This window comes from Dipodomys ordii, unplaced genomic scaffold (assembly GCF_000151885.1).
Source record: "Dipodomys ordii isolate 6190 unplaced genomic scaffold, Dord_2.0 Scaffold2, whole genome shotgun sequence".
In the NCBI taxonomy this organism is placed as follows: Eukaryota; Metazoa; Chordata; class Mammalia; order Rodentia; family Heteromyidae; genus Dipodomys; species Dipodomys ordii.
In genome coordinates this window covers 11051803-11076509 of record NW_012267218.1, presented here as the reverse complement: position 1 = coordinate 11076509, position 24707 = coordinate 11051803, and the positions used below count along the sequence as shown (strand labels likewise).

General features: G+C 46.7%; 1 protein-coding gene across 1 annotated transcript in view; it reads left to right on the top strand.

Moving 5' to 3' along the window:
• Tdp1 (tyrosyl-DNA phosphodiesterase 1) overlaps positions 1 to 17144 on the top strand; it is a 70693-nt gene extending 53549 nt beyond the window's left edge. The window contains exons 14-15 of the mRNA XM_013013353.1: positions 7667 to 7775; positions 16792 to 17144. Coding sequence (XP_012868807.1) covers positions 7667 to 7775; positions 16792 to 16865 — 183 coding nt within the window. The 3' untranslated portion in view covers positions 16866 to 17144. The remainder of the gene's footprint in view (positions 1 to 7666; positions 7776 to 16791) is intronic.
• Positions 17145 to 24707: the final 7563 nt, after the last annotated feature.

Below are 24707 nucleotides of genomic sequence, written 5' to 3'. Positions count from 1 at the left end.
AGTTTCACTTCAACATGTCCGTTTGTGAGCACAGTGAATCCAGATCAATGTCCCCCTTTCATCTTTCTCCCCTATCTCTCTTTACCACCGAGTCTGTGTTGATGAACTTCTTATAATCTTGTCTGGGTGTGGCAAGATGCCTACTTAGAGGTTGAGAAGCGACACTTGTGACAACATGATGTAAGAGTCCCAAAAAATGGTCCAGCCAAGCACAAGATGTTTAGTTAGTGGCCAAAGGCAGTTGGGAGGCGGGAGGGCTTGGCAGGGGATTGCTAAAAGATATTGGATTAGGGTACAGGGAGAAGAGAGGGAAGAGCATTGCACTGGGAAAAGAATTGTCAGGAGTGAAGCTGGAAAGTAGAGAAGCATCGGACAAGGTCGCACATGCCCAGGAAGGCAGCGTGTTGGAAGTACAGCCAGTCTGTCAGCCAGCTTAGAGGTTCACAGTTCTACAACCAGACATCAAGGTGTCTTGCTTGCACACAGGAATCAGGTTGTCCGAGCTATGTGTCTCATTAAACATTAGAATTAGAGATCCCTTCCCTGCGCTCCCCTGTACCTTTTCAACACGCTGGGTGCAAGCTTGTCTGTGGAATGCAGTCTGAACTGCCCACACAGTGAATGGTTAACACTCGCCCCACTTTTCCTTTTGTATCCCTGGCTGTCCTCTCTGGGGCCAGCTCTGAGACCCGAGTATCTCACTGGCCCTTCAGAATCTTTCACCTTTATCACAGCTCCTGGGAGACAGTAAATTCCAGTGTAAGAATAGCAGTGTTCAGTAACTGGCTGTAGTTACAGCAGCTGGAGCTTTAACCTAGACTGAATTATATCTATGAGTCACAACACACATAACGGAATGCATCCCATGCACTCGTTTGGCATTTGTTGTCAGTATGTGCAAAATTCTCTTCACTCATAACTGCTCCTACCTCATTTCCAGTTATGCTCATGGTATAAGGAAAGAAATATTATTGCCCTTCTATGCCCTCTAGGCCCTTCTTACCTATGGGAACTAATTTTTAATTGCAGATAATTTCCCCCTTTATATTAGGAAAGGCAATAGAGAAGAAAAGTGATCTCATGCTGGGCACAGGGTCCTTTTGGGAAAAGGAAAGACCACAGTAAAATAGAGGTTGTACAGTTTATAAAGCCCATCAAATGATAATATAGAGAGCATGGACTACCTTCTGTGCTGTGCCAAGAGGCCCAAGAGCTAGGCCGGGAAGTTAATATTGACTAACAGTCCCACTTGAGATGATGAGTATATCTTTTTAAGTCTTCAATTAATAGATGTATCTAAAGCATTACAGGCCTGGCCCAGGAAGGACATTCATTGATTTTCTATTCTGTGTCTAGAAAGCTAAAGAGTGAGAGATTAAAAAGAACGAGAAGAAATGGATGCAATAGGGAAAGAGAAAGATAAACAGTTAGGAGAACATTGTTATATTCCAATCAGCTAACTATAAGAGAAATTCCTTGTGTCGTTTCAGTGAATGGACTGTTCTCACCCATGCCTGTATGTATCAAATAAAATATATAAATTTGTGGTTTAGAAGAAATATACTATGAAGGGACCATTCTCCAACAGTCTGGGCCTTTCTTGACCTACAGAACCTAGCCTTTGGTTTTACAGTGGCCTCCTCTATACCACTGGTCAGCACCCATGAGACCACTGCCTAGACCCCAGCCATTTTCCCATTGCCTGGGTTGTCTGTGTCCTCCAGCGAATCACAAATGACTATGCACAGTGCTGAAAGTCCCACCTAGGAGCTAATGATCATAAAAGTCAGATATGATCATTAAGACAAGCATTCAGAATGTGAGTTGAGGGCTAAGACATGAAGGAGATGTGAGCCTGAATAAGCAGAGGCTAGAGGCTAAGAGAAGCCTTTAAATGTGTTTTACAAAACAAGCACACAAAAGGAGAGAATTTAGAAAAGATGTTGGAGAAATTCATGAAATCAACAGAATTGGTGAGGCTAGATGTGCATGGCTTACACCTATAATCCTAACTACTCAGGAGGCTGAGATCTCAAAATTGAAGTTTGAAGCCAGTCCTGAAGGAAAGTCCATGTGATGCTTACCTCCATTTTAACACCAAAAAGCCAGAAGTGGAACTGTGGCTCAAGTGGTAGAGTTCTAACCTTGAACAAAAAGGTCAGAGACAGTGCCCAGGTCCTGAACTCAAGGAAGAACCAAGGAACCAACAAAGGGATTATTGGGAGCTGATCTAGGGAGGGCAGGGCCAGGCCAGCTCCTGGAACCTGAGTAGTAGACAGACCTCTCTCTCTGATGTCTCCCTAGGATGTCTGATGACATCCCTAAGAGACCAGCTGCTCTGCACTTCATTTCAGTGACTTCTCGGGCTGAGGTCTGCCTTCCATGCCTCTGGGCCCTCCAGTTCATCTCTGCCTAAGCGCTCCTGTCTCCAGAGAAGGGAGGGTTAGAGGAGCTCAACAGCCACCCTGAAAATAGTGATGAAGAGTAAGCCAGGATCCTCATTCTCCTGAAAGACGGGGCCAAATGGAGGGAACAGGCACATGTTCCTCAGTGTGTGATGAGAACGGAAGCATGCATCTTCTGGGGAAATTGAGAAGGCTCTGCACAGAGATGATCTTTGACCTGGCTCTGGAGAGATGAGCACATGCTCAAGTCCACCGTTGGGTGAAGAGGCCTCCAGACAGACATAGCCATAGCCAGGCCAGTTTGTGCAAGAAGGAAGAAACAGTTCCCTCTGTCTGGAACAGGGAGGAAGTGGGCACAGGCCAGAAGAGATTGAAATCCTGATCTAAAGATTGGGCAGCAGCACTGGGGCTGAACTGTGCTCTACTTGGATAGTCAAAAGCCAGGTTTCTAAGGACAATTTGCAGAGAATTTCAACCTTTTAAATTATAACTAATGAGTATGACTTACTGTCAGGTACTTGAGCATGTAGAACCTTGCCAGTATCATCAAAATCATTAATCATTTAAAGCCATACTAGCCAAACAGTCTGATTACTCATGAATTACTATTGTCATTCATCTGGCTATCCTTTTTGAAGTGTATCAGCCTTGACAACTCTTTTGTGTGTGTGTGTGTTTGTATATGCTGATACTGGGGCTTGAACTCAGGATCTGGGCATTGTCCCTTAGCTTTTTCACTCAAGGCTGATGCTTTTCGACTTAAGCCACATCTCCACTTTCCGTCTGTTGCTGGTTCATTGGAGATAAAAGAGTCTCGTAGACTTTTTCTGCCTGGGCTGGCTTCAAACTACAATCCTCAGGTCTCAGCCTCCTGAGTAGCTAAGATTACAGGTGTGTCTAGTCTTCTACCTCTGCAAACCTTGCACACAGCCATTAGGGATTCCTGGACTGATAGCCAGTACTTGGAGATGAGGGAGCCCTTGGCTTGGGGAGGAGAGAGCTTCCTGGGCCTCTCCTGTAGTGGTGGGCTCCCTCTTGTCTGTGGTCAGAATCAAAAATGTTTCAATCAGATCTCCAAATGTCAAAGCTCTACAAGACTTCAATCTTCAAGTCTGTACTTTTTCTCTTCCCTGTTTGGTCTCTTTCTTATTATGAAAGATGGTATATGCTGGCTTCTTAGGCCAGTGACTCTGGCTGGAAGAACTAATAACCATGTGCAACAGCCACAGCGGAGAACCTCCAGAGAAAGGTCCTCTCCACACACCACCTCCACCCTCCTGCCTGCCTTCCCCCAGGCCCATTGGTTGGCCTCCCATCATTTCCAAGGAGGCCACATCTGGGCAGCAGTGTTTGTCACTACATTTCTTAATAGCCTGTTACATTATCCCACCAAGCGGCTAAGGACCATCCTCCCACTGCTCCACATCTGGTTGCCACATCCTACCCCTGCTTCCCTGTGTAGAATTTCATGGTCTCTCTCTCTGGACTCGCTGGCCCATCCTTCCCCTTTTCCTCATCACAAGGGCCTTGTTTCTAGCCACGTGTCCTGCACTGTAGTCCACTGCCCCTCTCTCTCCAGTGGTTTCCTTAGCCCACAAGCTAACATTCACATTCCTTTGGTGACATTAGGGTCACTAAGAGCTGGAACAGCATGCCTTCTGCTTTCCCTTCCACCCTGCCTGTCTCCCATACTGCTGGACATTTTGATGAGTGTAGGCCATGGTCCACCAGCCCCTTGGAAATCGTGTGGTCTTAGGCTACTGTTCTTGGCCTTAGCTAGAGACTGAGGAACTTGGAAAGAGACAGAACATGAGAGCACACATTGGAAACAACCCAAGATTCAAAGGAAGGAACCCTGCAGGACAACTGGAAGATGCAAAGCCCTCAGGTCCGTCGGAGCCAGAATGACAGAGGAAACTGTTCAAGAGGGATCTGTGTTCAGAATGGATCAGTGTTCCGCAGAGGCTGCAGCTGATGGGGGCAGCACCTAAACCATGAGGTCCAACCAGGTTAAATGTATAGGCAGAGGCTGATCCTCCATGCTTTCTGTCGCATCGGGGTGTGCGTGTGTGTGTTCCTGTGTGTGTGTGTGTGTGTGTGTGTGTGTGTGTGTGTTCCTGTGTACCTGTCCTGGGGCTTGAATTCAGCTGGGTGCTGTCCCTGAGCTTTTGTGTTCAGAGCTAGCACTCTACCACTTGAGTCACAGCTCCACTTCTGGCTTTGGGGTGGTTCATTGAAGATGACGCTCAGGTTTGTCTGCCTAGGCTGGCTTCAAACCTTGATCCTCAGATCTTAGCCTCCTGAGAAGCGAGGATTACAGGCTTGAGCCACCAGCACCTGGCTCAGATTATAGTCTGGATGTCACTTCCCTGCTGCTGTTCACTGTGCCTTCCTCCTGGATGGTGCTCATATGCACTGCCCAGTGTGAGCCTGCGTGGCATGCCCTCCTCCATGAACTTTTCCTAAATCCTAGTTGAAAACCTACAATGGAGGTTTTGTCCTTCCTGACAGTCATGCCTGTCTGTAATTTCCTTTCCGTGGCTCCTTCAGTCAAGTGTGTTCCTTCTGGGGAGCTTGGCTGTTGTCACTATTTTAGCTCAGGAACCCTACTTCCTCACTTGGGGCTGTACCAGTGAGATGGCTTCTCAGACATGTGTCTCTAGCAAGTCGTCTACATCCGTGACGGATCAGAGCATGCCTCGTGCGCTTTTAGTGATGGAGCTGAGAGATAATGAATGCTTTGGCTCCCAAGCTGAGCAGGGGAAAGCCAGCAATTTCTCCTGGGTGATACGTGTCCACCCTCTCACCTGGTGTTTTATAAATGTATTGTCTCCAGTGTCTTTTAAGTAGCAGTGCTAGGAGGGTGCCTTCCTCTGTTTAGTGAAATGCCAAACCATACCACTGTGATATATAAATAATGATAATTAGGAGACAGCCTCAAATGATTTGACATTCAGATTGAAGGGAAAAGTGGTACTTTTTTTAATACCCTAGAATTTAGATCAGAAATTATATTCAGGGGATAAAAAAGCGCATTGGATCCTTTCAGATATCAGTGGTTCAAGCCTTCTCGTGTCACACGTCAGGGTGTCAGGTCTGGACTATCAAGAATCTTCTGTGACTGAGATGCAGTTGACAATAGCAATGAAGCTAGGAGCTAAAGAAGAGTAGGTGACTGCTCCATAGAAATAGTCATCGTGGGTATCAATACCCCTTCCCAGCCTCTAGCCACTTCTGTACCAGGGATTGCAGAGTTCTGACTCACCCCAGCTTGTCCCATCTTCATGTTGCCTCTGACATTTACAGTTTCTTTCATGGCCCTGGTTCCTGGTGGTGAATGTGAGACTATTTGTTTGTTTAGTGGAAAGAGCATAGAAACAAGACCTGGGAAGACACAGTTCTATCACTGGCTTTGCTGCTTTCTATGCTGTGTGGCCCTGGGCCTCTATCAAACCTCCATGTTTGTTTCTTCTATAAAGCAGGAGCTACATCACAGATCACCCCTTGAATATGCTCACAGTTATGCTAGTTTGCTTCCTGGAATCCTTACATATAGCAGTCATTTTTCTGAATAAACAAATGCATCTTCCCATGAGCCCTGTGCATTAGACTCTGTGGTTATCTTCATTTAATAGATGAGGAAAAGAAAGCCCAGAGAGTTTAAGTAACTTGGCTCACTAGCAAGTAAATGATGTACAAAAGCAAGAGATAAGAGTTGCCTTGTGTCAATCCAGCATGCGTTGGGGTAGGATGTGAAGAATGCAGACTGCTCAGGAGGAAGAGAAGGCCAGGCAGCCCCCACGGAGTGTGGGAGGTGTAGGGAAGAGGTCCTGTTTCCTATCAAAGGCCCCAGAATTCTCAGTCTCCAACTCCTGTTCTCTGCCTGACCCTCACATGCCTCTGTTTATTTCTTTCAGTCAGTCACTTTCAAATCTATGTCTTTTAATTTGCATCAGCATCACTACCATCCAGCATCACCTCACTTTGTAACTAATCTTGTATAATTCTAAGACTTAGACTTACATTCTGTCACACTTGGTTCCCTGTCTCAACTACAGTCTGCCTTGCTAGAGAGGTGAGTCTTCCAAAGCCTTCTGCAGCTCCTCACTGGGTGTTGACTCAAGGTCAGAGTTTGTTAGGTTTAGCAAATTGGCCACTGCGAGGGGTTAGTGAGGCAGAAATTACAGGGTTGCAAGAAATAGGTGTGATCACCATGGGTGCCGGGGGCTCTTTTCTTTTATTCAGCTTCAGAAATGATAAGAATGAAAGCATGAATGAATAAAGGCATGGATGCTACTATCAGCTGTTTACCAAGCTTAGTAATTTCTAGTATGGCAGAGCAATGGCTAGAAGTCAGATTGTCTGAAGTCAGGGACAGTAAGTTCCTGTGTGTGCTCCTGCATGGTGCCTATGATCAACCTGCCCTCTCCGAGTTACATCATCCTAGGGACTTAAGAACTCCTGTTCTTTTTGTGGCTCCCAGCATTGTAGGGTGTGAAGGTATTATGGTCCTCTGGGCCAATCTGTGTTTGAGTGGGTATACAGACATGATGGGAGACAATGGGACAGACCAACAAGCAGAGCGCCAGGATGACCCAGAAGGGCCCAGAAAGATGCCCAAGTTGGGGCTTGGGAGAGGGGACAGCTCTGACAGGGTTAGCGCCTGCACTGCACATGCCTGATAAGAGACGGAGGGAAGTGTGCACACATTGGCCGAGATGGAGACCTCCCTCCCTCCCCCACCTCCCCAGACTCATACCTAAGATTAAAACCTTGTTCTGGAGTTCTTGGAATAAACCTTCCATTTTGGTCGGTCTGAAAGAATTTTCATTTTTAGAGTCCTACCACATTATATTGGAACACTTTTATTATACATGAAAGCAACTTTTACTTCTTACTCCAGAGCAAGCAGTCGGTTACTATAGCAATATCCAAAGTATTTGGAGGTATTTTTATTCGGTGAGTCCTACAGACTCGCTGCCAACTGTACACAGCTTTCAGTAGAAATGGCTTATCATATCCAACATTGTTTCTCTGTTGCCTTTGTTAAACTCTTGCAAACTTTTATATAAACCTCTCACATTTTTAGGAAAGAAAGTGATTTTGAGGGTTTTGCCTGTGGAACATTGAAAATAGCTCTGAAGTCATTCGACTTTGTAGGGGTCATAAAAACACGATTGCTTCTTGGGATCTTCTGGGGATTGTTTGTTTGGTGTCAGGAAATGGTGTTCAATCATAGGCCCCTCTCTGTGTGTCTTCAGGGCCTGGACAGCTTCAAAGTAAAGGAGAAATTCTTCTCTGGAAGCCGGGAGCCAACGCCTCCCTTTCCTGTACCATATGACCTGCCCCCGGAACTGTATGGGAGTAAAGGTGAGATGGGGAGAGGGGACAAGGGCGGTTGTGCCCCAGTGCAACAAATAGTGGGAGACCACTGGAGGCTCAGGTTTCTAGTGGCCTCTTTGCCACTGTATCTGGGATCACAGAAACCCCTTGGCAATTTTAGACTTATTGAGAATCCCAAGGAGCTTATATTTGGAAGAATTCTTGATGTTTACTCTGATAGAGGGTTCTTTTTACTTTGTGCTAGTACTGGAGCTTGAATGCTGAACCTTGAACGCTTGTCTGCTCAAGGCTCCATGCTCTACCACTTAAGCCACAGCTCCACTTCCAGTTTTTTGCTGGTTAATTGGCAGAGTCTCTTGGCTTGGTCTGCCTGGGCAGGCTCCAAATCACTACCCTCAGATCTTAGCCTTCCGAGTAACTAGAATTACAAGCTTGAGCTCCTGGCACCCAAATACATTAGAAATTAAAACTAAGAAACATTTAGATGTTTATTGCCTTTTTTTAATCCATTATAACATTCTATGAACCATTCCCAAAATTAAAAACTGGAAAAAGCCAGGGAAGTGGCATTATTTAGTGCTTCCCCATGCCTCTTGACCACACCGTCACAGCAACCCGCTGGCCTGCCACAGCTGCTCCCACTCAGCCCCCGATGACGTCACATCACATCGCCTGACCTCTGCTCCCTGAACAGACATGCACATGAAAACAACAGCATGATGCGTCCTCTCATCTTGAAATAGTTTTTTGACTCACAGACAGCCCCTCCAAGGGACGTTGGACTGTGACTTTGCTAGGGGCAGTGACCAAGTATGTTTCTAGATAAAATAGTCCAGTGGAATATCATGGCAGGTGTCCTCAGAGCCAGGCTTTGTGGCTTTGACATGGGTCCAGGAAGTAGAGCTGTACCTGAAATAGAGCACCCGCCTTGAGCAAAAGAAACTACGTAATAATCCAAAACCCAGGAGAACTGGCACAAGAGAGAGAACAAAAAAGAGAGAGGGACTCTGAACCTACAGATATTATAATAGCTACAGCATAATATGCATACATGCTAAATCTGAACAGAGGATGTTCTTTTCTTTCTTCCTTTTTATTTTTTTGCCAGTACTGGGGCTTGACCTTGAGGACTAAGCGCTGTTCCTGAGCTCTTTTGTTCAAGAAAAGCACTCTACCACTTGAGCCACAGCTCCATTTTCACCTTTTGTGGTTAATAAAAGTTTCATGGACTTTCCTGCCCCAGGGTAGTTTCAAACTGTAACTCTCAGATCTCAGCCTCCTGAGTAGCTAGGATTACAGGCATGAGCCATAGGCACCCAGCTAGGATGTTTTGATTGAGAAGGTTTAACATCAATTTCTTATCAGGGCTGGCCCTGTCTGGAAAGCCATTTCTTCATTAGACACTGTTGGCTGGGCCCTGGCAACTTCCTTGTCCTTACTCACACTTTTAGGCTCTCTTGGTGAACCAAACTTCCTCCTCTGGTGGCTCCATTTCTTTCTAGATCGTTTTGCTATGTAGGACCAAAGCTTATCCTGTCTCTGCTGCCCATGTGCCGTCCACTGCCTGCAGGTGACTTTGCTCTTTCTGATGGCTAACAAGGTACCTCTCCTCCAGTGCAGCCAGTGGCGTATGCCCATACGTAGCCCTTTCTACTAGCAAAGCTACATTGTGTTCCATAGAATTTCTGAGCACCCTCCTGCCACTACAACCTTGAGAAAGGAGAAGCCTACTTTAAAACTAGACCTTGTTCACGTGCCAGCTCCACAGAGTTCCAAGTTGGGCCTTGGGCAGCTCCTTGCTTTCTCCAGCCCTTCCTGTCCCCATTCGCAAAATAAGGAAATATGCGTGCCTTCTTTACAGGGTCATTGGAAAGACCAAAGGCTTGGGAGTATCTAGCTGAGAGTTAGCCTTAGTTGCTTTTATGATCATTGTTCTTTTACGATGTCTGATGCAATTCCTGACACATAATAGACGATGAATTCGTTTGAATGCCTTCTCTTTTCCATTGGTGACCAGTGATTTTCATCCTAGCCCTCAGGAGGCTGAGGCAGCCCAGGCAACCAAGTGGGAGCTTGTCTAGTCTAAAACTTCCTGTTCCCTCCTGTTTCTGTTCCGCTTTTTGTCTACTCTCCCTTTCTCTGTTCTTTAGGTTCCTTCTTTTCCTATTAACCCAGGTTCTTCTGAGTAGCCACAGCAGAGGTGAGGCCTGCTGTGATGGCCTGGGCAATTCTGTGGTGTGGGACACTGGTCTTTACACTCCCTGCCAAGATGGAAGACATTGAAGGCCCTTTAAAGTACCCCGAGGTCCCTTCTTCCCCTCCAGTAGATAAAGCACCGCCAAGAACTCAAAATCTACCACTGGACCTTAGACCACGGAAAGATAAATCTTTAATTTGACCAGCAAGCAGAGTGCCATTACTGATTGTGGTGGTGGTGTTCTTTCTTTGAAAGATACATACAAGAGGAATGGGAGCATCTTAATTTTTATCAGTTCTCTTTTCTATCTTTCTCCAGTACATAATTCAAAATGTAGGTGACGCCTGTGACTCAGTTATCACCATTTAAAACAGAACCAATCTCCAGGGAGCTGTGTAGACCATAGCAAGGCGATTACCAAATTAGAGGAAAGTGAGTGGGGAGGAACACTTGAAAGCACTTCATCATAAAAGCAATTTCCAAACCAGGACAGCACTTAAAAGATCTTATTCAATATTTCCTTAACCTGAAGACTACACAAAAAGCTTAGTCAAGGAATCCACTGCTATGAAAAGTTAGAGCCAGATATACCTGGAAAGTGCAAGGTAAATTAATTAGGTTTAATTAGATAGCCGACAAAGAACACCACATGATATTTGGGCAGGAAGGTAAGTTTATTTTATTCCGAACTGCCTGCCCCCCCCACCCCCCCATCTCCCACCTCCCTACAACCCTCCCCACCGGGTGGAGACCACATGGTCACAGGGACTATGTAGTCCCCCAGTGCTAGGACTTATCTAAGCCAGGGACAGGAAGAGGTGTGGCCACACCGGATCCCGAAGTGACCTCGGGGCCTGGGTCCCTCCTATGGTCAGATGGGAGGCGTGACCAGGGGTAGGCTAGGATGTGACCTAGCAGGAAGGGGAGGTGACTGTTTCCAGGTGTGCCAGTTACCTAGGTAACACAGATACTGAGCAGAAACTTAGCCATGGGGTAGGGAGGTATCTGCACCAGGCCTGCTTGGCCCAGGTCAGAAAATGGTCAGTTAAAATGAAGCAAAAACTAAGACTCTCCTGCTGGGCTCCCCTGCTGTATGCACTGGTTGCTGTTTATGGGTTCTCTCCACAGACAGATACTGAGCACCTACTGTAAGCAGCCATGGTGACCTTGAATATAACAGTGAACCAGATGGGCACAGGTCTTTGCCCACATCAAGTTTAGGTTACTCTTTTGAAAAGTTGTGCCAAGCCATATCCAAGTCAGCAGCCCTTCCCAGTGCTAAGGATGGACCTGGACCAGTCACAGGCTAGATGGGCCTCTGCCACCGACCCTCTGGCTCCTGGAAAGCAGGCTCACCAGCGTTCAGACTTCCTAAGTAGCTAGTATTACAGGTATAAGCCACCAGCACACACTTTATTTCAAATGTTTTCCCATTGTAAGTGGCTGACCTAGGCATGTTGTTGTCTATCTGTAATCCCATCTACTCAAGAGGATTGAGGTTTAAGGCCAGCTCAGGCAAAACATTAGCAGGACCTCATCATAACAACAATAACAAAGAGCCAGTGTGGTAGAACACACCTGTCATCCCAGCTGTGACAGAAGTGTAAGTAGGAGGATCACAATCCAGGCCAAATAAAACCAAAACACTGGAGATCCTATCTAGAAACTCACTCAAGCAAAAAGTTTGTGGTACGGTTGAAATGGTAGAGGTAGAACAGCTGCCTAGCCAGTGTGAGGCCCTAAGCTCAAACTCCAGACCACCAAAAAAAGATTTAAAACATTTTTTAAACTTTCTTAATTTTTTTTGTCAGGGCCTGAACGCTGTCCCTGAGCTCTTCAGCTCAAGGCTAGCACTCTACCACTTGAGCCATAGCACCACTTCTGTTTTTTGGTGGTTAATTGGAGACAAGAGTCTCTCAGACTTTCCTGCCTGGTCTGGCTTTGAACCATGATCCTCAGATTTCGCCTCCTGAGTAGCTAGGATTACAGGCATGAGCCACCGGTGCCTAGCTAAAATTTTTTTTTTAATTTAAAACTTTAAAAAAAATTTTAAGTGGTAGAACCAGGCTGATAAAACTTAAGGTTAGTAGAAAGACTCCTTCAAACCTTCTTGGCACACGAGGTAGGCCTGATACGCATAGAGATACCTATAAAGGAGTGCATCAAACCTAAACTGCTTTAAGCATCTGGCCATTCTCCAGTTATCTGACTGATTTACAATGGTCCCTCACACTCAGAACAGCCAAGTGAACTTCAGTCTAGCTGGGCAGAACTGCATAGCGTGGTCCAGATTATAGCTTTCTAAGAGAGACAAGGTTGATTCAGTTATCCTTCCATAGAAAATGAGGAAGAAGTTGAAGTTACTTAAAATTGCTACATTTTATCTTTTAAGGATTTGATTTGGAAAGATCCAGAATGAGGGTTTTTTTTTTTAAATGAGGCAACCTAAAACATTTTTTTTAGATTGATTTTGGTCCTTTCCCTTTCCATTTTGGTTCCACATATATATAACAGGCTGGAATAAACTCTTGGCTTAGCTTTTAGGACTTTATAATCAGGAATCTTAAGGAAATAATTTATTCAATTCCCTGAAAATAAGTAAGTGCTCATTTTGAGCTTGCTGCATTCTGGTCCACATTAATAGTGTGGTACTTTACAGAGAAGGGTTTGAATGACCCTGATATTGAAATTATAAATAATTGTGTACTTTTGCTAAGTTGATAAACCAGAGTAGCATGTTTTAGAACTTTCCTTTGTATTTCAAGTTGGAGTGTTACATATTCCTTGTTTTTAAAGTAGGCTTAAGCACAATGGAACTTTTTCTTTTCTGGTACTGGGGTTTGAACTCAAGGCCTCACACTTGTTTAGGCAGGTACTCTACCACTTGAGCCATGCCATCAACCCTATTTGGAACTCAGATAGGGGTCTCTTTATTTGTGGACTATTTTTGTTTGGGGGCTTTTGTTTGTTTGCCAGGCAAGCCTGGACCACAATCCTAATATTTACATTTCCCACAAGCTGGATGGCAGGGGTCACCACCACACCCAGTTTTTTTTTTTTTTTCTCAGTGAGAATCTCACCATCTTTTTCTCTCCATCTCCACCTCCCTTGTGGTGAGGGCTACAGTTGTAGACCACTGCATGGAGCGCACCTCCCAGGCTAATGAGTTTATCTCTTTAGGATGGCCCACCCCCATCCCAGACTGCCCTTGTGAAATGTAAGGAAAGTATTAAAAGTGATTGCTCAAGCCAAGTGCTGGTGGCTCACGCCTGTAATGCTAGCTTCTCAGGAGGCTGAGATCTGAGGATCGCGGTTCAAAGCCAGCCCAGGCAGGAAAGTCCGTGAGACTCTGATCTCCAATTAATCACCAGAAAACCAGAAGTGGTGCTGTGGCTCAAGTGGTAGAGCGCTAGCCTTGAGCTGAAGAGCTGAGGGACAGCGCCCAGGCCCAGGGTTCAAGCTCCACAACAGACCAAAGGAAAAAAAAAAGTGATTGCTCAGGTGACAGACAGTAGCTTCTGGTTGCTAAATAGAACAAGAGTTTGTACTTTAGACCTACCTGATTGTTTAACAAACAACAACAACAAAACCCTGTTAAGGCCTACAGGGTACATAGGCTGATGACAGAGCTCACGCTCTGTGAGTTGAGAGGAGGTAGTAATTAAAATTTCAGCTAATACCCATAAAGTGTTTTCTATGTAGCGGAGCTGAGAGCTTGTGACACGAATTAATTTCTTGTGTCCTCCCAATCTGAAAATATACTGTAGTACAACCCCTGATTTCTAGATGCGGAAACTAAAATGCTCAGGTTAACTTGATCAGGGTCCCACAGGAAGGCTCTGGCCTCCACATTCCTTCTGCCATGATCCTTTTCTCCCTCCCATTGGAGGGCTAAGTCCTAGAGTTAGGAGAAGTACAAGATATTCTTATTCAACCACAGGAAGATGGTACAGAGATCAGAACCCTGCAGGCTGCCAGCCTGAGCCCTGCCATGACTAAGAGGCCTTGCTCCTCAGCCACATCTTGCTTCTCATTCCTCTTCCTGCTCTCTCTCCTCTCCATGAAAGCTGTTCTCTGCACTACTACCATGCAGATGTGGCCATTCCTCTCCTGCTAATTTCTGCCATCTTAATCTTACTCTAGGGCGTGGGGGGGTGGGGTGGAGACAGTGTTTTATCCCTTCTAGTCTCTGATCCTGAACTCTAGTTGCACCAAGATCACCTTTGGAATGTCATCCAAACACATACTGCCAGCCCCAGCCTAGACCTGCAGAGGAGACATCGTTTCTGGACATGGGTCCTAGGAAAAACCACATCACAACCAGCCGTGTGCTGTCGCCCTGGTCTGTCTTCCTGGGCTATAAGCACCATGAAGCCTCTGTGTTTGGCTCATCTCCCCTCTCTATCTTTGCACCTAGCTAAGTCCTGGCATTAGCCAGCACTGAACAAATACTTCAGATGTGTAACTACAGTGCAAGGTGAGCTTTTCTCTCAAGGGACCATTTAGGTGGATTGCTTACACTAGCTTTCCCTCAAGCCAGGGGTCACAGTAGAACTACAGCCACTTCTTCTCCGGACAGCCATTTCCTAGCTTTCCCTGCAGGGGAAGGGGTGGACTTTGTGCCTTATTTTGTGGGAAAGGAGTGAGTGCCATGGTGATCTTGAAGTTTTAAGCAGGCTGGTAAACATCTGGATCACAGATCTACATTACTGATAAACAGACCTAATAGCTCTCCTACCCCAGGAATCAGGGTGTCCACTGAGATTTACAGTGGAGGAGAAAAAAAGTGGCCTAGCGAACACAGGGGGAAGTGAAATCCAAGTTCTTTTTTTTTTTTTGGTCTGGTCGTGGGGCCTGAACTCTGGGGCTAGGTGCTGTTCCTCAGCTCTTCAGCTCAAGGCTAGCGCTCTACCACTTGAGCCACAGCGCCACTTCCGGCTTTTTCTGCTTATGTGGTGCTGAGGAATCGAACCACGGCCTCATGCATGCAAGGCAAGCACTTTACCACTGAACCACCTTCCCAGCCCGTGAAATCCAAGTTCTTTGGCCTGGCCAGCCACCGCTCTGCCCCCGCATCCTGTTATGAACCAAGCCCTCAGCAAGTTTGCTAAGTTAATGGAAAGGAGTTGGGTTTCTTGCTCTCAAGTCTTCCCAAGGCCAGCTACTAGTAACAGTGTTCTGATAAGTTGTTGCCATCTTTGCAGCTCCCAGACCCCACATCCTGAGGCCTGCTGCTATGCACAGATTGCTCTGATCTCATTTTCCACACAAGCAGAGGCAGAGGCTCCCCAAGGGACAGAAACTGACACCATTGTTTGTCCTCTGAGCTCCATTGTCTTAGTGGATAGATTGATTTTATTTTATTTTGTCATGGGTCTTGAACTCTAGGCCTGGGCACTGTCCCTCAGCTCTTCAGCTCAAAGCTAGTGCTCTACCACTGGAGCCACAGCGCCACTTTGGGTTTTCTGGTTAATTGGAGATAAGAGTCTTACAGACTTTCCTGCCCAGGTTGGCTTTGAACCTTGATCCTCAGAACTCGACCTCCTGAGTAGCTAGGATTACAGGCGTGAGCCACCAGTGCCCAGTAGGTTTTTCTCTTACTGGCTGAGTCTTGAAGCAGTGATGTTGAGAGTGTTTTTTGTTTTAACTTCTGAAGCATCCATTAAACAGAGGGAAGACAAGCTCCCATTTAGGGAGCTCCCACAATGAGCCAAGGGTATTCACATATTCTCATTTATGCCACATGGCAGTCCCCGGCCATCTCCTGTCTCACAGAGGAACCTCGGGCCAGAACCTACATGCCTTCCTGAGGTGCTCAGAGGGATGGAGGTGGGATTTGAACACAAGTCCTTTAACAGCACAAAGCATTCCATGAGTGTAACTCCATTACATATGAGCTGCTGAGAGCAGAGACATGGACCTTGACTATGAAGCTGTCACTGCTGCTTGTTCATTCGTTCATTCGTCCTCCCTCCCTTTCTTCCTTCCATCCTTCCTTCTTCCTTTTTTCTTTCCCTTTCTTTCTTTCCCCTCCTTTCTTCCTTTCTTTTTTTCTTTCTTTCACTTTTTTTTCTTTCTTTCCCTTCCTTCCCTCTTCTTTTTTTCTTTCTTTCTTTTTCTTGCTTTTCTCTTTCCTGCTTGCTTGCTTGCTTTGTTTTGGTGCCCAGCCTGAGGTTTGAACTCAGAGCCTGAGTGTTGTCCCTGAGCTTTTTTGCTCATTGCTCTGCCAGTGGAACCACTTCCATCTTTTTTTAATGTCATGATGATGATGATGTAATTGTGCAAAAGGATTACAGTTCCATAAGTCACCCCCATGAAACATGTTTCCACTTCCTGGCATTCATTCTGATAATCAGCTTTTTCCTGGTTAATTGGCGATAAGAATCTCACAGATTTTGCTGCCTCAGCTGGCTTCTAACCAAGGATCCTCAGTTCTCAGTCTCAGAGTAGGAAGGATTACAGGCATGAGCCTGTAATCAGATAGCTTGTTGCTATCTGAAGCTTCCTAAAAGAAGCAAGGAATAGCTGTCCTCTGTTGGGTGTAGGCACAATGTCTTGCACGCTACATGGATCACTCTCATTTATTCCTCATGACAGCTCCTTGGCAAGGTACAGACTGGTAGAGGGACTTGCCAGTGTGGCAGTGCCAAGACTCACCTAGGTTTCTACTGGTCTGCTTCCTCATGCTCATATAACCCTGTCTCCTAACATGCGCTCTTATGAAAGTTGTCTGCAGGTGTTTGATTCAGAGAACATGCTGCCTGGCTACGTAGAGATTGGAGCACACACAGTGAAGGCTGCATGATTCTGTTCAAATAAAGATTATGCCATGTGCTCTTTCCCCAGATCGGCCATGGATCTGGAATATTCCTTACGTCAAAGCACCAGACACACACGGGAACATGTGGGTACCCTCCTGATGTCCAGCGCTGTGAGGTCAGGCGATGCTGAGCCCCTCGCCCCGGGCATAGAAGAACATCCAGAACACTGCACATTGTTCTCACTGGATCTTCACCTCCCCTAAAAGTCCTATTTGTACCCACAAAACTGTTTGCAAAAGGTCACTCAGGAACAGAGATGTCGGTTGTGCTTTTAATGGCTCATTCTCAACATTCTCACTGAAAATAAGTGTTATTTTCTTAATTTCTTTTTCTCTGCTTTGGAGAATAAGCTATTAAACTGCATTGAGTTAAGAAATGTGTGCGGATGTGACATGAAACCATCCTCAGGGTGGTGAAGATGCCATAATGGCTGTTCTGGACTGGAGCTTGACCTTGACCTTGTGCTTGGGCCTCCACTGGTCTCTATGTAGCCATTGACAGAACGTTTCAGAGAAAGAATGTGATCCTTGGTTCCTTCCACCTTGCAGCTTCCTGAGTGTGTCTCCTAGGGGTTTTGGGACGTTTCTGTGGATGTTCATATCCCTGGATGAGCTGCTTCCATCTCCTGAAGCTCAGCTAGCTTTCAGCCTCAGCTTCTCAAAGTTCTCATCCCTGTCAAGCACCCTGCCCTGCTTCCTGCTTCCTGTTTATGAATGGTCCCATCCGACCCCACCCCTGCCATTTTCCCAGCCCTTCCCCACACTGATAGATGCCTCCTTCCAGCCCCAGAAATTTCCAGAGAAAACAGAAGCACATACAAGAATCATACAAGAAGTACATAAGCATTTTACTTGGAATAAATCCTAAAAGGTGACTTGATTTTGTAAGAAACTTAAGGCTTAGGCTTCCTGGCCCCCAGTGAATGTACCAGGACTAAGAAGTCATGGAGGAAGCTAGAGCATTCTGCACTGCCTATAGCAGCCCTCAGGCTGAGCAGCTGTCCACTGCTCAGCCAGGTGACCACAGGGATTGTAGCAAAGAAACAGAATCCATGGAGGAGGGCAGGGGACTGCATGGTGGCAGTGGCAGCTTCCAGGCGCTGTGTGGCCGGAGCTGTCAGTGTCTCTGCACCTCTGCCTTGTGGCTGCTGGACAGAGTAGTGGTACACACTAGCAAGGGTAACGCGAGCCACTTACACATCCAATGTGCATGCATGCTGGGCACACATACGAGCTGCCACTGGTGCTCAGTGCTGCTGGAGCTCACTCACCAGGGGTCCTCCTGATTTTGCTGCTCCTTTACACAGATCAATCCCCCCTGCCACACTCCTGTACCCAGCAAAACCATGCAGGTCCGCCCGGGCAGACGCTCTGGAAACAAGGCTGGATGAAGAACACATGAAGGCTGTTACAGGGGCTGAGACCCAGGAATGACACCAAGGCTGGAGCAAATGTCTCCTGAAATAGGACATCCCTTCTGTCCTGAGCCCCCATCTCCTCCCTCTCGGGCCTCATACAAACACTATCCAGTGTCTTTTCCATGCCTTCTGATAACAAACCACAGAAAAGCTTCAACCTCTTGCTTCTTTGTAGACTGTCAACAAAGACTGATCTGCGTGTGTATTTCTACATGTGGACAAAAGGAATTCCTGTCCTTTTTTCCATTAAAAGGGGGGCTGCTGTGTTCTTTGGCAGTGCCCCCTGCCATCCTGTTATGGAGGTGGATGTGGGAACCTCAAGTCTAAACGAGTTTTTTCACACCAGATAATGAGTTGCCACCAGACCTGCTGAATGATTGACAGCTGCAGAGACCGGAGGAATGCTGAAGCAGGAAGACTTCATGTCTCCCCATTCCTTACGGAGCCCCACAGGGAGAGGAAAATGGCCTGACACCTGGGGTGAGGGAGGAAGATCAACTTCTAACTTACTTATTGAACATATTCCTGAGGAATCTGTATGTTAGTTTTGTTGATATAAGTCAACCTTGAAGTTCACTGGATTGGGAGGCTGAATATCTCCATATTTTCCTGAGTTCTACCTATAGTTCAGTTCCAGTGTTAAAGTGTTTTATACTTAATCCTCACATTTACGTTCTCTTGTTTGCTTGCTTCCTTCCTTTTTTCCTTCCTTCCTTCTCTCCTTTTTTGTGCTAGTCCTGGGGCTTCAAGTCAGGGACTGGGCCCTGTCCCTAAGCTATTTTGCTCAAGTGGTGCTCTACCACTTGAGCCACAGCTCTACTATGGCTTTCCCTGCCCTCACTGGCTTTGAACCTTGATCCTCAGATCTCAGCCTCCTGAGTAGCCACCAGCTCCTGGCTTACCCAGTACTAGTTTTATTTTATTTATTTTTTTTTGTTGGTCATGGGGGCTGAACTCTGGGCCTGGCGCTGTCCCTCAGCTCAAGGTAGTGCCCTACCACTTGAGCCACAGCACCACTTCCAGCTTTTTTCTGCTTATGTGGTGCTGAGGAATCGAACCCAGGACCTCATGCATGCGAGGCAAGCACTCTACCACTGAGCCAACTTCCCAGCCTGCAGTACTACTCTTAACACAGTAACCATTATTAGCCCCATTTTACAGATGAAAAAACTAAGGATCGGGGACTGGGACAAAAGGATATCCCATATGAAGAGACACCTGTTCAGAAGCACCCTCTCCTGCACCAGGCCACACCACACAGACCCCGCTACCTTTTCCGGGGAACTTTGGTATAAGTTAGATGTTTTTCCTTTTATAGAAATTATTAATGTTATGTGACTACCAGTTTATGCATCAAACTTGGTATCTTTAAAATAAGAACCTTGAAGGGCTGTAAATGTGGCTGAAGTTGGTAGAGTACCTACTTTACCAAGCATGAGGTCCTAAGTTCAAATCCCAGGACTGAAAAAAAAAATTGGATTTGACTGATAAGTCTTTTTTTCCCATGTGAAATTAAAAGTTGATTTTTCTCAGGAAACTCATATTGAAACTTGACCAGTTGTAGGACTGTTTGAATGACCTAGATGTAACAAATCTTGAGGCCTTTTTGTTCTGGTTATGAAAGAATTGCAACTGTAACCCCTTCTTTAAGTTCACGAAAGAACTTTGCATTTTAAGAGTGCCTCAAAATGAAGTAGGCGTTCTTTATTTACATTCCTAAAATGCAGCAATTATATTGATGGATTAATGATATTAATCGTACATGACAAAGTGCAGCAAAAGCCAGCACAGGAACACAATGGTTGGCAGGAATAAAACTAGCTTGATTCTAAGTGTAGGGGTAAATCTAAAATTCAATCAATTATGTGCTAACTACATGTTGTGCATAGGTCAGATCCTAGGATGATAAAACCTTTAGAAATTCTCCAGGTTTTAATAGGCTGGTTATTTCAAGCTACTATTCATGGCATAAGAACTACAAACTGCCATTTCTTACTATATTCCCATCAACAAGTAAGTCATGTTTTAGGAAACCAGTGCTTGTATAAGAAGACTACAGGACATGACCTGCCAAGACCTGTTCTGTTGGTTATGTTCAGCCAATCAGGATACTGTGATCCATCCCCATTCACAAGTTGACCGGGGCGGGGAGGAAACCTAGTCAGATTTATTTGTCCAAAAATCACCCTGCTGGCAAGGGCAGGGGTGGGATTTGAACCTAGGGAGTGTAGATTCAGGGCTATGTTCCACATCTGGGCAGCAAACAGATATTCCTGACTCCAGCCAAGAAGCAGATTTGATGGACTGAAATTTGTGTGTTCCTCCATTGTCATGGTGAATCCTGGTCAGCATGACAACTAAGGAACGGTATGTAAAAAATCACCAAACATCACATTTGTCTGCAAGACTGAATTGCTGAATTATTCAGATCAAACCTCACTGCCACACTCCCTTTGAGCTAAATGTAGAGGAGAGCAAAGAATTGCATGATAGAATGTTTTGTTAAATTCCCAGACTAACCTACCAGGACTTAAGTCCAGGGCAGAGAGAAACAAGGCTAGAGATGAGGAAGACTGGGGCACTGTAAAAGCAGACACTTCATAAAATGAGGGGTGAGCAGATGGATCCAAAGCTTTACAAATCTCAGTACAATCAATTCCATCCCAAAGCAGAGTCTTAATTAGTTTCTGCATGTTGACCTTTAGTTCTGTGAGAAGCTCCAGTGAATGAGTTTGACCCACATGGGTGGTTCATGTAGCCAAATGTCTCCATTCACTGTGTCTTGTTCCTTTGTAATAAGGTTTTCAAAGAGCCCCAAGGCAATTTATTAAGCAGAAGGCACCTGGATCAATCTCCCTTTTTTTTGTTGTTCTTAGTATTGGGGCTTGAATTTAGGGCTTAAATTTGGGGCCTGGGCACTGTCCCTCAGCTCTTCAGCTCAAAGGGAGTGCTCTACCACTTGAGCCACAGCACCACTTCCAGTTTTCTGGTGGTTAATTGGAGATAAGAGTCTCACAGACTTTCCTGCCCAGGCTGGCTTTGAACTGCAATCCTCAGATCTCAACCTCCTCAGTAGCTAGGATTATAGGCGTGAGCCACCTCTACCCTGCTCAATCTTTCTTCTTTAATGCACAAATAAAGACAAGTTTAGAGAAGAAAGGCAAGAGAAAGATTGCACCCCTAAAGCATTTATTACAGGCCAATTTGATCATATTTTCATAAATCATCGTCATACTGTGAGGCCCATAGTCTTCAGCTTATGAGAGGGAAAAACATGTTTCCAGATCATAAACAAGAGTTGTGTCTGGTCTGTAGTGCTGGGTCTGTTCTGGCTAAGTCAGCACACATTCTTTCTGACCCCAAGGACCCGGCTGCTGCTGCTGTTTGCCTTGGCTGGCTGTTTATTCATAGGTTCTTTAGACTATTGTGAGCTGACTTGGTTTGATTGAGTTTACTATAATTTAGAGACCACTAATTTTTCATTCAATCATATTTTATCAATATTTTCATGAGAGCTGGAATGTAATCCTGGGTACTCAGGGTTTTCTTATCCACCTACCTCTGTCTCCTATGTGTCTGGGATTATATATGGCTTATTAATTGAGATGAGGGCCTAACTTTTTGTCTGACCTGGCCTCAAACTTGATCTACCCTAATTTTAAGCGATCTAAATACTGTGAGATTGGCTTAATGAACCCTGTGCAGATGCCAGAAATAACTTCATTCATAGTTTTCTCCTCAATCAATGGGAACCTTAACTCTGATCTCACACCATATAGAAACAAACTTAAAATGGATACTAATAGACACAACAATAAATAGCTTAATATATGAAGAACATTAAATATGAAAGACTGACATAGGGCCTTTGCCATAGTGAAAAACTCATGTCAGAAAGCAGACTTAGGATCAGGTGCCGTTGGTAATCCTAGCTACTCAGGAGGCTGAGATTTGAGGATCATGGTTCAAAGCCAGCTTGGGCAGGAAAGTCCTTGAGGCTTTAATCCCCAATTAACCACCAGAAAAGCAAAAGTGGCACTGTGGCTCAAAGTATTAGCGCACAAGCCTTGAGCAAAAGAGCTCAGGGACAGCACCAAGGTCCTGAGTTCAAGCCCCATGACTGACGAAAGAGGGAAAGAAAGAAAGAAAGAGAAGGAGGGAGGGACAGAAAACTGCTAGGAAACTAAACAGGCAAGCCAAATGTAGAATTGCACTGCATGTATCTGAGAAGGAACTCATAGATATGTAAATAATCCCAATAACTCAATAATAGACCAATTTTTAAATGGATAAAATATTTCAACATAAAATTTATAAAGAAAGATGAAAAATGGCCAACCAATATATGAAACATCAGTGAGCAACCACAATGAGATAGCACTAGATAGCCACCAGGATAAAGTACCTTTAAAACTAAAATGATGGATACTGCCGAGAGTTTGAAGGATTTTGAGCATCAGGAGGTTAGCACCCAGAGGTTAATTTTGAAACAAATGTCAGGAAATTTCTAACGGAAATAAATACATACTTACATACATTCTCTGACCATGCAGTTCACTACCAGGTCAGAAGCCCGTTCACCAACAGTGTGTTAGGAAAGACAAAGACTCAATAGCTATGTGCATCAGATCATACAAAATAATACGTATCCAAATGAACTCCAAGAAATGGAAATAAGAGGTTTTCTGCTTGTTACTGGTTTTGTTCTCTTTTTGTCTTATTTGTTCCTTTATCTGTCTTTGGGAGGCTTCGGGGAGGCACAGAAATGGAGGGACAAAGGGTGAACAAATGCAGCAGTGGTACTCACTACATGCTATGTGGAATATGAACTATACAGCTTGTGGGTGGGATGGGAGGGGAAAACTAGGAGAGAGTGAGGGAAGGGATGACATCGTGCAAAAAGAAATGTACTCTACCTGTCTTATGTACCCCTCTGTACACCATCTTTATAATAACAAAACATTAAAAATGAGCGTTCCGATGTGTAACCAAAAAGTTCTAACATTCCTGGTTTCTATCTAGGGTGGATGGTGGAAAGAGGAACAAGATATATAATAAACATCGTAGTGTTCACTGTAGACTGGGGAGGGGGAGGGGGTTTGTGGGTGGTACTGTAAACATACTTTATTGGTCTGTCGCCAGTTTTCCATAATCAAATGCCGAATGAATGAAGGTAATTGCAGTATTTTCTCTGGGAGGATTCATACCCCCAAAAGGCTGGGTAGAAGGGGGAACTCACCACAGGGGAGCATTTGCCTTTACTACAGCAGGCTATCTGTTCCTAATGAGGGTCTTGGGTGGATGGGCTCGTGGGGAGAGTCTCATCTCACATAGCCATTCCTTAGCGCGTCGGTGTTGTCTCCCACGTGCCCTTGGCTGGTGACTGGAGGGGCCACGTGGGACTGGGGACGGTGCGGGGGGGATGTATGTGTGAAGAGCACGGAGCGCCCTCTCCTGTCCTCCAGGGAGCCCTACCGGCCAGATGGGCACCTCCTCCGCTCTTCGGGGGTCTGCGCACGGGGGGGGGGGCTGCGGGCAGGGACCCGTGTTGGGAGGGGGAGGGTGGCAAGGACGGTCCCCGAGGCCCGGGGTGGGGCGGGGGGGAGGGCTCGGCCGCCGGCAGCTGCGGGGCTCCACCTGTTGCGTCTGGGCGCGCGGGGCAGGGAAGCCAAGCGCGTGAGCACCGCAGGACGCCCAGGGACTGGGCCCCCAGGGCCGCCCAGGGGCTGAGACCGGGCAGGGCGCCCGGCGGATCGCCGGAGAGCCTGGCTGCTGGTCTGCAGGCCACCGTGGGCGAGAACTGAGAGGCCAGGGGCAGCCAAGCCAGGGGGTGGCCCAGGTGGAACTCCGGGTCCTCTCGGCCGCTCTCCAGGGAGCCGGGCTGGTAACGCCAAACACGGGGGGCGGGGCGGGGAGAAGACGTCCCGTGTGGCGGCCAGGGGACCAGGGCGTGGTGGCCCGGGCAGGCGGGAGAGCTGCGGGAAGGTGAGGCTGTCGAGGGTGGGGAGGAAGGCTGCCCCGGGGGGAGGAGGCCGCTCAGGGGGAGGATGCCCGGGGAGAGGCTCCGGCCTTCCTTGGCTCCCATAATGCAGCCTCCCTTTCTGGTTTTCCGTCTCCAGCCACTTCGCCTGCTGGACGCCGCGCCGGGCCAGAGCCAAGCGGAAGATCCGAGTCCGCAGACGCCGCCCGGCACCGTGCCGGACCTGTGCCAGCTCCCCCCACTCTGCCCCTCCCGTCCCCCCAACCCCGGCCGCCCGCTGTGAGTCGTTCCGGAGGCCCGAGTCCGGTTCCGCCCGGCCGCAAGGACTCAGCACCGCGCACCCCCCACCCCGATCCCGCGCAGCGTCCCCCCGCCCCGCCCCGTCCGAGCCTTCCAACCAACACCTGAGGAAGCGCCGGCCGCCGCCACCACACCCCGAGGCTCCGCTTACCCGCCGGTGCCCCGCCAACCGCGGCGTCCGCTCCGGGCCGAGTTCGAGTCCGCCCGAGTTGGCCGTGAGGACGCGCCACGCCCCCTTCCCGGG